Here is a 14,861-nt window from a genome sequence, read left to right on the forward strand (position 1 = left end):
AGTTCCTGCCTGAAAATCAAGAAATCCTAGTTCAACCCCCGCCCTAAACCAGTTAGTTTTGGTTTTTCTTTATTTTTTTTTTTTTGCATTTTTAAAAATTATTTAGGAAGGTTAAAAATAATATAAAGCGGATGAAAAACTCCTCAACGTGTATCAAAAAAAAAATCGTGGAATTTCATTAAGGTCTAATTCCTTGCACATTTCCGTTTGTCATCCCTAATATTGAAGGAAGTTCTCAAGTATTCATGATTCGCTTCGAAGTTGACCGAAACGAGAGGGTTTTTCCAAAATTGTTATTGGTTTGTTTCTTTCAAATTAATTAAAAGTTGGTATATTTTTGCACAAAATCATTTTTTTAACATGTTCATAGTCTTGAATAAATGTATGTACATATTTCATGTTTTTATGATTTATATCACAACAAAAAATGTAAAGGCACAAATTAATTTATCTATTTTACGTATGTAATGGTCTGTTTTTCTACGTTTATGTTTTTGTAAAGGCATAATAAATGAATCCATTCATAAATCATTATTATTATACTATACTGCTATTAGAAAAAATAATTATTAAAATGTAAAAAAAAAGAATGAAAAACCAAAACTAACTAGTTCCGAGCGGGGGTTGAACCAGCATTTCTTGACTTTTAGGCAGGAACTCTACCCCTGACACCACCGTGCTGCTTGAATACCACTCGGAGTTTTACCTATAACTCACTGAAGCTATAACTTTAAACGCGATTTTTCAGGAAAATATAGAATAGTGCCCGAAATATTTCACACAGCTTCAAATTACGGGGTATTCGAAAACAAATCCAAAATTCATGCAAATCGGTGATTCGCATACCTGAAGTTCCCCGAACAACGAACAACAAGGCAGTTGGTGTTGGCTGCACCTTTGCACTGACGCTTTGCTTGGAGGCGGCCGCCTGTAGAGAGAGCGCTCGTAGCGTTCCAGAAGGGGCTTCAGCTCAGCCACCGTACGAGCCGAGTACAACATACCGATTCTATTAGAGTTGTCCCGCAGTACGTCGATGAGCTCGTTTTCCAGAATCGGGGAATTCATTGCGATTCCTGCATCTCGATTGCAAATCTCAAGCATCCTTCGCCTGTCCTAATGCGCCGGCTACGCAGAGCGTGATGCACCTCTTCAATACTGCGCGGGCGTTCAAACTCCCGGAGAAGGATTGATTTGAGTTCCTCGTAGCTGTGCACAGACACCGTGCGCAGCAACACCGCCGCCGTCTTAGACGCAGAACGTGTGGCCTGCGTCCCAGACGATGAAGTTTCACCAGGTTTGGCGGCAAGCGACGACAGCGCTGATTCTTCGCTGTCCCGTGTGGCAGTGCCCAAAAAGCGTGTAGTCGGCGAATTTCCTCTTTGGTGATTCCCATCGTGGAGCTGGTCAGGACAATTTGAATGAAACGATCAAAACTTGTCAAAATTGGTGGAAATATGTATATTTCTGAGTAGTCACCAAACTTCTGAGACATAAAACGTGAATAAATTAAGTTGAACGATATTTAATTTGCTGATGTCAAAAGATTTATTTTTATTGCAGCGAGTGCGTCTGTAGTATATTCATACCAAAAATTATTTAACACAAAGAGCTCAACTTGTAACACTTGGTTGCAAGTATAAACAATAAAATACGTACGCAATAAAATATAAGTGTGCAGAGGCGGCGGGCACAGCAGTGGCAGCGGCGGCAGCGGGTGCAGAGGAGGCGGGCACAGCAGCGGCAGCGGTGGTGGGCACAGCAGCGGGCACAGCGGCGGCGGCAGCGGGCACAGCGGGCACAGCGGCGGCAGCGGGCACAGCGGCGGCAGCGGGTGCAGAGGCGGCGGGCACAGCAGCGGCAGCGGTGCTGGGCACAGCAGCGGCAGCGGGCACAGCAGTGGCAGCGGGTGCAGAGGCGGCGGGCACAGCAGCGGCAGCGGTGGTGAGCACAGCAGCGGCAGCGGGCACAGCAGTGGCAGCGGGTGCAGCGGCGGCAGCGGGTGCAGAGGCGGCAGTCTGCAGAGGTGTCCTGTAAGCGGCGGACACCGCAGGGGCGGGTGCGGCGGCAGCGGGTACAGCGGGGGCGAATATAGTCGCAGAGGGGCCGGCAGGGGCGAGTGTGGCAGCGGTTGGCCCAGCAGGGGCGGTTGCGGCAGCGGCGGGCCCGGCAGGGGCAAATGTGGCATCAGTTAGCCCAGCAGGGGCTCGTATGGCGGCGGTTGGCCCAGCAGCGGCGGGCCCGGCAGGGGCGAGCATGTCAGCAGTTGGCCCGGCAGGGGCGAGTGTCGCAACGGTTGGCCCAGCAGGGGCGGAGGTGGCATCAGTTAACCCAGCAGGGGCTCGTATGGCGGCGGTTGGCCCAGCAGCGGCAGGCCCGGCAGGGGCGAGCATGTCAGCAGTTGGCCCGGCAGGGGCGAGTGTCGCAGCGGTTGGCCCAGCAGGGGCGGAGGTGGCATCAGTTAGCCCATCAGGGGCTCGTATAGCAGCAGTTGGCCCGGCGGAGGCGAGCATGTCAGCAGTTGGCCCGGCAGGGGCGAGTGTGGCGGCAGTTGGCACAGCGGCTCTCGGTACTGCAGCGGCGGCTCCTGTGGCCGTCGGTACTGCAGCGGTAGTCACAGCAGTGGGTGCACCAGCAGCGGTGGGCGTGGAGGCGGCCGTCCTAGATGTGGAACGTGTGGCGCGACGTGTACCGAAATATGTATCCTTTCGGGTGGTCATCCCACTTCTGAGTTGTAAACACTTAATTATTGGGTAAAAATGATGATGAGATTAGTTTGTATTGTTCGGATTTAATCTTTGGTTTTTTGCGCAGATGCAACTTGCTCGTTGCGTCGCCGGAAGAGAAGAGAGACGCCGTCTCTCAACCTATCGAGGACTTATCGCTAACCATCGATACTTAGTACTAACAATCGATACTTATTACTAACAATCGATACTTATTACTAACAATCGATACTACAATACCGGTATCGGTATATACATGAGCATTTAACAGACTTTGTAAATAATTGGGATCTTACAATTGTCTACATACCATGATGATCCAATACTGGGTGGCCATACAGGCATTACAAAAACTTTGGCCAAAGTAAAAAGATATAATTATTGGAAAAACATGACACGTCATGTAAAAGTCTACATTAATAAATGTGAAAAATGCCTAAAGTCAAAAACGAAAAAGCACATAAAAACACCTTTAGTTATTACAGAAACCCCCATACATGCTTTTTGTTCACGCCACCGGGTGAACAGCAGAGAGTGAGGGGTAGGGTTTTTCCCAAAACCGGATTCGGTCATACTGAGGAGGGTGACGAAGGGTTCTCCTGTAAATCGCCATAGGGAGTCTGAATCGAGGTCTTCACCCGAACACCCGTTCTTTTGCTTTTACGATTTGTCATTTTTCCCTCCCTGTGAATATTTAATAAAGCATAAGTTTATTTAACCGAAGTTTTCGCGCGTTTTTAATTCACCACTCGCTCACCATATCCAGAAGAAATTGGCACCCGCCAACTACTTGTATTTATTTGGATCCTTCCGCCCCTCCACGAACATTGGTCCTTCGAGCCGGATTCTTCCGCTATTCCAGCTTGCATCGGCGGAATTCCTGATAAGTACAACATTTCTTATTAAAAATCTCATTCACATTATATTCCATTACAAACTTATAAAAGTGTGAGGTTTCCCGCTCTTCCATAGCGACCTACACACTTTTGTATACTTGTATGTACATACGTGACCTGTTCCAAGGGTTACATGGTATTTCCCGATCATTTTTGTGTTTATGAAGTGCATTTTTTTTTTTTTCATTCTTCGAAATTCGGATTGTCCAAAAGTCCAATTGCATAGCAATACATACATATGTATACATATACATTCCTATATATACACATATATACACACATATACATTCCTACAGGTAAAAACAGCTGTTTTCTAACCTGCAAGTAGAGGTGCTTAATAATCGAGAATTTATAAAGTACCACTTACCTTTACTTAAAGTGTACAGCACACTCCACGGGCTGATCATTAGTCCATCGGCATAAATTATTTATGTCAAATAATTTTTACATCCATACATACATATGTATGTACATACATAGGTACATACACATGTAATACTTTTGCCGCGTTAAGCACACATTAACACACATACATACATATGTCCACATACAATTTGAATTCACCCACACAAAATTAATTGCAGCCACTCCGATTGGCTTTCCGCAATTTAATAATTCGAAACCTACATAATTAAAGTAGGAAATCGTGATCCTCGTTAAACAATTTACAATTAATTAAACTCACAAAACATAAACAACGGCAGAACAGCTGACTCTCGATCAGTGCTGACACTCAAGTCTCATCAGTGCTGACACTTGAGCCAAGCCGTGACTCGGTCACGACATCCATTTTTTCCTTCGTGATTTTCTTATTGTGCAAACATATTTCAATCGACTGATTGAATTTAATTCGCAAAATATTTTCTAAAGAGAAATAAGTACAACTTTATTTATATGGAATTAATATTTTGGCTTGTCTTGGTGCATTTTGATCTTTTCCTCAGGGATCCATGAAATTGATCTTGTCCGTTTAATGAAAACTAATTCCGAGTTTTTTTTTTCCTTATTCAAAAGTTTTCGGCACTCCCAATCCTACTGGTCTCAATTTTTCCATACTTTTAAATACTCTTATAAATTTAAACATTTTTCCACATTGTATAAATTTTAATATCCAAGTGATTATATATCCTTATAATTATTCACACAACTGCGAGGAAAATTATAAATCCTTCTAATTTTATTTATGCTATCTATGCTTATTCATTGTGTTCATTAGAAAGAGGAGTCATTTCTTTTTCTCACTCCTCCTCTATACTTAAATTATACAGTCCACTTACGGCTTCGTTTCGATCTCCTCGCTTGAGAGCTCTAATTCCACGAAGTTATTTGTTTCCATTCGATTCGTAATAGCTCAGAGAACACTCTACGATGTCTCTTTCCGACTTTGTTGCCGTGTGCGAGGCATTAACGGCGTTCGAGACTCGCGAGTCCCAGGCTTTAGCTGACGATGTGCCACTCGTCTCCGTTAAAATACACTTAGACCAGCTTAAGTCACTTTGGACAAAAGTCGAGGCAGAGTTTTCACGATGCTATAAAGCCTTGACGGCTCAAAAGAACGAAGATAGTCCGAAGCACATAGCTACACTTAAAGCTAAACATGAATATTGTTATATGGTATATGTGCGAGGCGGGACTTTGTTTGGAGAGCGAATCGATCAGTTGTCCGCGAAAATGGCTTCCCCACCAGTCACGCTCTCCGTCGATTCCACCCACCAAAGCCACACAGTTCCCCCGTGCGATGTCGAAATCTTCAACGGAGACGGCCTGGCTTGGCCTACATTCCGTGATTTGTTTACCGCGATTTTTATCCATAATCCAAGCCTAACACAAGTGGAGAAACTTTACCACTTAAGTTGCAAAACTCGCGGTGAAGCCAGAGCCATTGTTTCTAGGTCACCCTTGACCAATGAAGGGTTCCAGTCCGCGTGGGATAACCTCACTGCGCGATACGAAAATAATCGATTATTGATTATGAGCCAAGCCAAGCAGCTTCTACAGATCCCAGCTGTAACACAAGAGTCTGGCAAAGCCTTGAGAGAACTGCAGACGTCAATTCAAGGTTGCTTAACCGGTCTTGAGCTTTCCGGGGCTTGTACAGACAATTGGGATATCCTTCTCATAGCAATCTGTACGAGCAAAATGCCCAAATCCACCCTTCTGTTGTGGGAACAGTCCGTTCCAAATAAGACCGCCGTCTCATCCTGGGACGACCTGAATCGATTCCTAACTGATCGCCACCGTGTACTAGAGGCCACAGATGTCCTTCAACCAAACTCTAGCGGTCAGACCTTTCCATCCGTAAGCCGAAAACCTACGGCACGAGCTCAGGCCTTTTCCGCTCAAGTGCAAGAGAGCTCAGCACCTGATGCTTGTATAATTCCGAATCCTGCGTCCTCCGATTCTTCCAGCAGCCCTCCTGTAAACGTGGGAAGTTACTTCGCCTCCACTCGCAACACTGGCCTCCTGGGTACTGCAAGGGTAACTATTCATCATCGTGGCAAGCAGTTTCAAATCCGCGCTTTGATTGATATGGGATCCGAAGCGTCCTTTATTTCCCAAAGAATGTTTGAATTGATTAATCCTCCAAGCTGCAAAGTATCAACTAGCATTCGCGGTATTGGGCAATGCGATGCTGGTAGCGGCGACAAAGTGTGCCGCCTACAGATTTCTCCTCCTGACGAACCGCTGCGACAGTTCCAAGCAGTCGCCGTGGTGCTGCCTAGTGTAGCTGAAGCACTTCCGTCCCGCGCCGTCCCGAATAAGGTGAAGCAGGATTCGCTTGACCTTCCGCTCGCTGATCCGCTATTTCACCAAAGAGCTCCTGTGGATTTGGTGCTTGGAGCCGAGCTCCTTCCCACTATCCTTGGGGAACGAATCATCAAGAATGTTGGTGATTCTTTCGTGGGGATCGAGACGATGTTCGGATGGGTTCTCTGTGGATCCGTTACTGGAAAATCCAGACGGTCTCGGTCCACCTCCTCCAGCAGCCCGAAAATGTCTCTAAGGACAGCAGCACCATCCGATTTAGAACGCAGTTCCAATTGCTTCAGGTGCCGCGTTTGTCAAGGGGTACACGCGCTCCGTCAGTGCCGACAGTTTCGAGGACTACGAGCTGACGACAGGCTACGGGTAGTCTTAAGCAACGGATACTGCCCGAACTGTTTGGCTCATGAGCATTCCAATGGTTCCTGCAGGAGCACAGCAGGATGCCATCGATGTGGCAAGCAACACCACACGCTCTTGCACATCGACAGCTCTGTCGCGTACATCCAACCCAAGGAGCAAAGACCCGAAAAGCACCCGCCTTTCATTCGGGCTTCTATCCAAAGGTCTTCAGCCATCGTGCCGCCTACTCCATCTGCATCCAAAGTTCCCCCTCCATCTCCACCCGTGTCTTGGCGATCCAGAACGCTGCCATCCCCCATCCTTAGACATGTCCAGCGAGGCAATTGCAACTTGTTGCAAGGGGGCGGTATGTTCACGCCACCGGGTGAACAGCAGAGAGTGAGGGGTAGGGTTTTTCCCAAAACCGGATTCGGTCATACTGAGGAGGGTGACGAAGGGTTCTCCTGTAAATCGCCATAGGGAGTCTGAATCGAGGTCTTCACCCGAACACCCGTTCTTTTGCTTTTACGATTTGTCATTTTTTTCAACCCGAACCATTTCGTGTGTGTCGGGCTCCCTGTGAATATTTAATAAAGCATAAGTTTATTTAACCGAAGTTTTCGCGCGTTTTTAATTCACCACTCGCTCACCATATCCAGAAGAAATTGGCACCCGCCAACTACTTGTATTTATTTGGATCCTTCCGCCCCTCCACGAACACTTTTGATAGGGTAATGGTAGACACCATTGGTCCACTACCAAAATCTAAAAATGGTAACGAATATGCAGTCACTCTAATATGTGACTTGACGAAATACTTAGTAGCAATACCACTTCCCAAATAAAAACGCTACAACAATCTCAAAAGCTATATTTGAATCCTTTTTTCTGAAGTACGTACATACATTACCATTAATCAATCATTAATTATCATTGATATATTCACATAAACATATTCACATAAATTTACAGCTAAGCATGTTCATATATGTATGTACATTTATATATGCACACACATACATTCACATAAGCAACAATGCGGTTAGTGAAAAAAAGAGAAAAGTGCGGACGCGTTTACTTGCCGTCGTCTGTGTTTTCCAAGTTTGAACATTTTTTTCCTTCTGAAATTTAGGAACTTTTGGTATCGCCGGTGTCAAGTGCAAGTGTCTACTCACGTATGCCCATTGGTCTGCCGTTCCGTCGCTGCTTGCTGGGATCCTGATCTTCAGTTTTTTTTTCCCCCGGTCGCTGGGTTGGTCTTCCTGGGCCTGCCGGAGGGGAGCGGGGGGCCTTCTTCTTTGCCCGCCCATTTGCAGCTCAAGTGGTATTGGTGAGGTGGACTTTTTCACGCTCATTAGTTGTGTTGTGTCCTCCTTTGGCACGTGCAGAAAAAATACCAGCTGCTGCCAGGTTTGCCACACATAGATATAAATCTAATCAGCTGAGTTACCAGCACCTGTCTGGCTCGCCTCAATCAGCTGATCGTAACCCAAGCTCTGCCCTTAATAAATTCTTCTGCATACTTCCTGGCTGTTTTTGTTATTCGCCGTAACAGACATTCGGATACTAGCAGAGTACTTAGGGCGCGGCGGCAAACGGTATGCTTGGAGTTGGGTGTGAGTCTTAGCCGCTGGTGCAAAATTCCTAGGTTCGACTCCCACTTTTGCAAATTTTTCTATATCGTTTTTTTATTCCATAATTATTTATTTATTTATTTAAACGAAATTAAATTTGTATAGTCTGGCCATAATTTGTTTTCCATAGTAGTTCCATGAATACATAGTTCTGTTTACTGTTCTTTGTCTATTGTCGGGCTGCGTCAACAGAGGCAATTGTTGGTGTCGCCGCCGAGTTGGAGCGGCATAACTCCCAGCGTTGCGGCAAGAGGAAATTCTTGTCCTGCGAGGGAATTTGCCACTAGACACCTCCACCGCAGCGGCAGCAGGTGGCAAGACCTCTTGCACACGCCCCGTCGGTGCCTGTGGCAACACCAGACGCTGCCCTAGTAGTGGATGCTCACGAGGCAATGCCTAAAAGGCTTAGAAGCCCATCTTTTGGGGCTGAGGGGACCGATGGCGAGGCAGCCAATAACGGGGCCAGCATTAAAAAAAGCAAGGTGGGGCAGGTGCGGCCTACTTGCAACGAGTTGGAGGAAATGGGCCATATTCTGGCCTCAATTGCTACCCATTATAGCAGAGATAAGGATCCTAGTGTCAAAATTAACCGCAGCATCACTAACGAGTTTAGGGAGAAGCTTGCTCGGCTGCGAGAACTGCACGTAGCAGTGATCGCCTTGCTTCAAGACAAAGAGCCGATCTCGCAATTGCCAGTGGCGTGTGCCACTTGCAGCAAGTCTCCACCTAAACATGTGAGTAGGCAACAGCAAACCGAACTGGTGAATTCACCGTCTAAGCGGGATAAGCTGTGTCAAACGTCACCATTCGATGCCTCAGGTCGTCACCAAGCGAGGCCACACCAGCAGAAGACGCAACAGAAGAATCGCCAACACCCACAGAAGTCGTCTACACGGCTTCAGATGGCGCAGTACCAGCAGGGGCAGCAACAGCTCCATCAGCAGAGTCAATCCAGTCAAATTGGATCCCAGCAACAAACTACAGAAATCCCGCCCGGAGGCGCTACTAATTCAGGCGAACGAAGGCTTGAGTTATAGCCAAGTTTTAGAGCGCGTGACGAGGCGCACTGACGGGCAGCTGGATCACGTCCGTGAGCACGTAATGCGAGTTCGACGCAACGCTAAAGATGTTCTTCCTTTGGAACTCCGGAAATGCACAGCGGACACAACTCAGTCCCTTAAGGAGGCGATCAGTCAAGTCCTTGGCGAGGAGGCAGGCGTGAAAGCTCTAACCCGCCATAAGGCTGTAGCCATTCACGGCATGGACGAGAAAGCGACGCCCCAGGAATTAGTGGCTAAGCTGGCTGACCAAGCCAAAGTCGAGGCGACGTCGCTTAGAGTAAGAAGCTTCCGGTCTAGTTTTCGGAATACGATGTCAGCCGTGGTTTGTGCTCCCGAGGCAGTGGCATTGAAACTCCTAGAGGTGGGCAGAGTTCGAATTGGATGGGATAGCTGCCGAATAAAGGAACTAGAAGCGCAACCTGCGCGCTGTTTTCGTTGCCTATGTGTTGGCCACATCGCCGCAAACTGCCCAAGCGACACAGATAGGTCAAATTGCTGCTTCAGGTGTGGCAATCCTGGTCACAATTCTGCAGACTGCTCGGCCGCCGTCAAGTGCTTTTTATGCGCCAAGATGGGCTTGAGTCCCTTAAACCACATAGCGGGTAGCCGCGCGTGCCCATCTAGTGGTGCCCAGAGGATGCAGAAAGACGCCAAATGACTCAGCCCCATTTAAAGTTCTTGCAGTTGAACCTGAATCACTGCATAGCGGCTCAGTACCTGCTTCAGCAGGCTGTGCGTGAGTTGTCGGCGGATTTAGCTCTACTGAGTGAGCCCTATAGAGTAGGAGAAAGTGGTCGCTGGGCCAAGGCAGCGTGCGGCAAAGCAGCAATTTGGTGCTGCGGTAGTAACGTGCTAGTCATGCAGGACGTCCTATCTGCGGACGGCTTTGTCAGAGCGCGGATCAGCAGAAACTGGGTGTACAGCTGCTACCTTGCACCCAGCCTGTCACTGGAGCGTTTCGGAAGCATTTTAGACAGCATCTCGAACGACGCAAGAGGACGCCAAGGTCTCATCATCGCACACTGGGCTGAATTGCCAAATAAGTGGCATAAAGTCGAATAACTCATATATCGAGCTGAAACTTGGTATATTTGATAAGAATAGCACTCTAAATATCGAAACAAAATTTGAAGTTCATTTGGCCACGCCTACCCCAGTAGCCCATATAAGGCAACAATGCGTATACGTGATCACAAAGGAGAGTGTGAAAACTATATTAAGTACAAAAATTTTAATATTTTTTATGTTTTAGTGATAGTAATATAATATTTATTATGATTAAATTCTTACTTAAAGACAGGTCTTAGTTACTAACAATTTTAGAAAAGTTAATTTTTTAATTGTTTTCCACATCTAATTCAAACGCATATGGATTTATATCTCCTATTTCTGAGTCGGAGTCATCATGAAAACTGTAATCATTATCTAAAGACTGAACATTTATTGGAAAATTATAATGTGGTGTTTCTAAAAGTTCAATGACATCTCGCGGAAGGGGGTTTTTTTTTATGTTGAGCTGCCCTTTTCTTAATGGATATACTTGAAATGAGGGGATCTGAAGTGTCCATAGATCTTTGGAATACATCCATCATATTATTGTGATTTAACAAATCTTGCAAGGTAACTTTTGCCATAGTTTCTGTAACTGTTATACCCATAGGTCTCAATTGCAATTTAGCATCCTGGACATTTCGGTAGCTTGGATATATGTCACAATTATGCTGTTTGCTTATTTGACGAATTTCATTGTATAATCGTTTGCTTATCGAGTTTTCCAGCAAGAATTTCAAAGCTTCATTTATTGTTAAAGGTATTGGTTCTGCACAACCGAATTTTCTTTTAGCTTCACTTGCATCACATTCAGAATTGCTAAAATTTTTAAGCACAAATGCAGTGTTACTTTCATTTGATTTTCTGGCTGCCATTGTAGCAGCATGAATCAAAAAGTTTGCTGTCGTTCTTATTGTTCATTGCAACATCGGCAGCTACTTTTCTTTTAAGACGGGGCCCAGCTTCATCATAATTTAGCTTTGGTTTACCCAATTGAAGACTGTCCGTATCTTCTTTATTGTCCAATCCAATTTTAAAGCTCATTGATAGCCACTGTGAATGTTTTATTCGGAATGTGCGCATATTTCTGCTGCACTTTTGTAAATTCGAAGTAATGTATATTTCAAAGGTTTTAACATTCTTTTCAATTTCACAAATGCTTTCATTGGTTAGCGAACATTTCGTCAATTGGCCAAATATCCAGTTTGCAAGAACGGCAGAGTTGCGGTCGCTGTCAATCCATACGTCCAGCAGCGTTGAATGACAGAACTCAATGTGATCTACAAGTTCAGAATACCGCCAAAGCCGCAAAAAGCCGCAAACAAGATTATTACTAACTTTTTATACACACTCTCTACTTTGATTTCACATATATTACATATCCCAGAAACACACAGAAGGTAAGTTTTTACTCCACAGAAGACGAACACATTTGTTTAATTTTCTATCTTTTTGGACAATATAAAACAGTACAGATATATAAAATATAATAAATTTGAACACCAAATTGTGGTGTTTTATACATTCTACATAGCTTGGCCTCCAAAATCCATTTTTTCCACTAACTTACTTTTCTTTTGTGTAAATTTGCCAAGCGCTCAAAGTAAATAAAAATTTCCCGCCAATTTTGTCGCAGGCATCAGCTGACTAATCACCTGACTTAGAAGCTTGATCAGAATGACAGGGTTGCATGTTTGGTAAAAGCTATCATCGATTCGAAGTCGTCCCGCAGTAACCGTAATCCTTTTTTCATTATACCCGACTTCGTATGTTTGTTCCCATGTTATGTTATTTGTAATTATGTTAGCAATGTTTTAAATGAAATAACAAAAAAAAAAAAAAAAAAAAAAAAACCATAAGCAACGATGCACAGGCGTAACATGAGCTAGAGCCAGGCCAGCGTGTGAACGCTGACCAATCACTTTGATGCAAGCGCTTCCAATAATATGTATGGTTAAGGTTAAGCAAAAGAATATTTTTGGAATAAAATCTGAATATTACCACCAGATGGCACTGACGTGTTTGTTTCCCAAACTTTAACCAAGTGGAACCCGGTCATTACATGGCGACCGTGACAATAGGTCAAAACTAGACCTAAGGAAGGACCAAGAATAAACATATTTGTGTACGTATGTGTGTGTGAAATAGAAAAAAAGAAGAAAAAAATATATAAAGTAAAAAGAAAAAAAAGCAGCACGAAAATGGGAAATTGCAACGATGGATAACTACTTTCAAAGAGTTACCAGACAAAGTCCGACCATAAGAGACAACATAATTGAGGTGTTTCAAAGTAAGCAAAGCCACTACCCTCAAAGCTTGCTAACTTTAGTGCGAATAAGAACGGCATACTCCGATCTAGCTGGAGAAGAATTCCCAGTGAGAGAAGACACAGAGAACAAATGTGCTTCTTGTTAAGTGTACCAAACATATGCTGCTACACAAACGCAGCAGGTACATTCCATTTTTACTTAATGGACTAAAAAAAAAATAATAATTTTTTACAAACAAAAATAATCAAAAAAAAAAAAATAATTAACAAAAAAAAAAAAAAAGAAGAGGCTTTAGAGGTGTGTCCAAACGAAGGACCACGCCCACTCACGATAGCTGAGTACCGGGCTCGCCAGGAGAAACATAGGGAACTGCCCAATAAAATCAAGAGCTGGAAAATACGCCACGCTAAGGCGTGAAAGGAAGCTTCTCCAGGACCTCCTCTACACAGAACCGGATGACAGGGACCGACAGCACTACACAGAGTGCCTCATAAAAAATACAGTTCAACTTCGCCAAAGAGCGAAGACACGCAAGGAGTAAATAATTCTCTTGCCTCTAATTATAATTAAAATTTTATATAAATATTAAGCATAAACACGTACGAGTTTGCACTTGTTGCACCGTACACTTACTAACCAACCATTCATAGGCTAATACTAAAAAACATACGTAGGCATAGATTTTATTAAAACATTGTTCAAGTTGTAAGCCTACGCATGTCTACTCTTCTATCTTTCCACGTCTCTGGCTCACTGTGCAAAACAAAGTTGAGATAACTTTTTCTTTTCAAAATTTTTTGAATTAATTAAAAATAAAAAGTAACAAATGAATCCATAAAGACTTTTTTTCAAACATTTTCTTAATAAAATAAAACAGGTATAAACGACCAAAAAGCAATTTTTTTTAGTAAGATGGGTTCCCAAGAATCCAAAATAGATTATCCAACGGCTAATGTCGTTAACAGCATAAAAATAATAGATCATAGGGAAAATGAAGAAGAAATAGGGATATTATTGTTAGCTATTCTAATATTGGTAGCCATAAATCTGGCTTTGAAATTATATGCAACGCATAATAAGACAATCAAGAAAAAATACCAGAGTAGAGCAGATGGCCTAAACACAGTTTAAAAATGGGTCGAATAGAACTTAAATATTTAAAGAAATACGTTCTATTTATAGACTTCCTCTTTATCAGAGGTGAAACCAATCCAAAATATAAAGAAATCAAATAATGGATTGTACATAATAGAAAATTTAAGTCAAGGATAGCCTACTTGATAGAAAGATCCATACTAGAAGCATACAACCGCCTAAAGCGAAAAAAACAGAATTCTACCCGCCTGCGTACATAACCTATTTGACCAACCCATGGAGACAATTGATCTCTCAGGGAATTCAAAAAAAAAAATGGAGTAAGTCGATTCGTCGGCTTGGGTATATGATTTGCACAGACGGTCGGGCGGACGGACATGGCTATATCGACTCAGCTTCTCATGCTGATCAAGAATATATTTATACTTTATGGGGTCAGAAATGTCTCCTCCTACAAAATCATAGCAGTATTTATTATTATAGCAATCTTCTCCGCAACCAACTTAGCTAAAGTCCTGTCACACCAAACTGCCATCTGTACTGATTCACTTTCATCTATCCAAGCTATAGCTAACCCCTACAATCTATCATTCTATCCCTTCCAAATTAGACAGACTCTTTTAAGCCACCCAAATAAACTAAAAATAATCTGAATCCCCGGTCACTGCCAGATTTTGGGAAATGAGAAAGCCGATGAGGCGGCCAAAACCGCCAACGCTCTCCCCCTTATATTTACGGAAAACTATAATGTCTCAGACATATTGAAACAAATTAAAAAAGTAAATAATCTCACTAAACTAAAACTATTTTCAAAAACAAACAACTTTTACAAATCCAATAACTCAACAAAAACCAATATAACCAACTACGCTACCTACAGCCAATTGTCTCGGCGAGATCTCGTTAGAATTACTAGGCTTCGCCTTGGACACACAAACCTCACCCATTCCTACCTCCTCAACCCCACCACCACCGCCTTATGGCAACATTGCAACTCTGTTTCTTCTGTTAACCACATCCTGCTAGA

General features: G+C 43.8%; 1 protein-coding gene across 1 annotated transcript; it reads left to right on the plus strand.

Annotated features, from left to right (window-relative positions):
• Positions 1-10,073: 10,073 nt before the first annotated feature.
• On the plus strand, positions 10,074-10,481 carry LOC137580057 (uncharacterized). Its single transcript, XM_068294231.1, has one exon. It carries the CDS (start codon positions 10,074-10,076, stop codon positions 10,479-10,481), a length of 408 nt encoding a protein of 135 aa, XP_068150332.1.
• The last annotated feature ends 4,380 nt before the right edge of the window (positions 10,482-14,861 follow it).

This window comes from Drosophila tropicalis, unplaced genomic scaffold (assembly GCF_018151085.1).
Source record: "Drosophila tropicalis isolate 14030-0801.00 unplaced genomic scaffold, ASM1815108v1 contig_1, whole genome shotgun sequence".
NCBI classification, from domain to species: domain Eukaryota; kingdom Metazoa; phylum Arthropoda; class Insecta; order Diptera; family Drosophilidae; genus Drosophila; species Drosophila tropicalis.

Coding starts and splice junctions, on each gene's coding strand:
- LOC137580057 (XM_068294231.1), top strand. CDS start 10,074: ATGACTCAGCCCCATTTAAAGTTCTTGCAGTTGAACCTGAATCACTGC.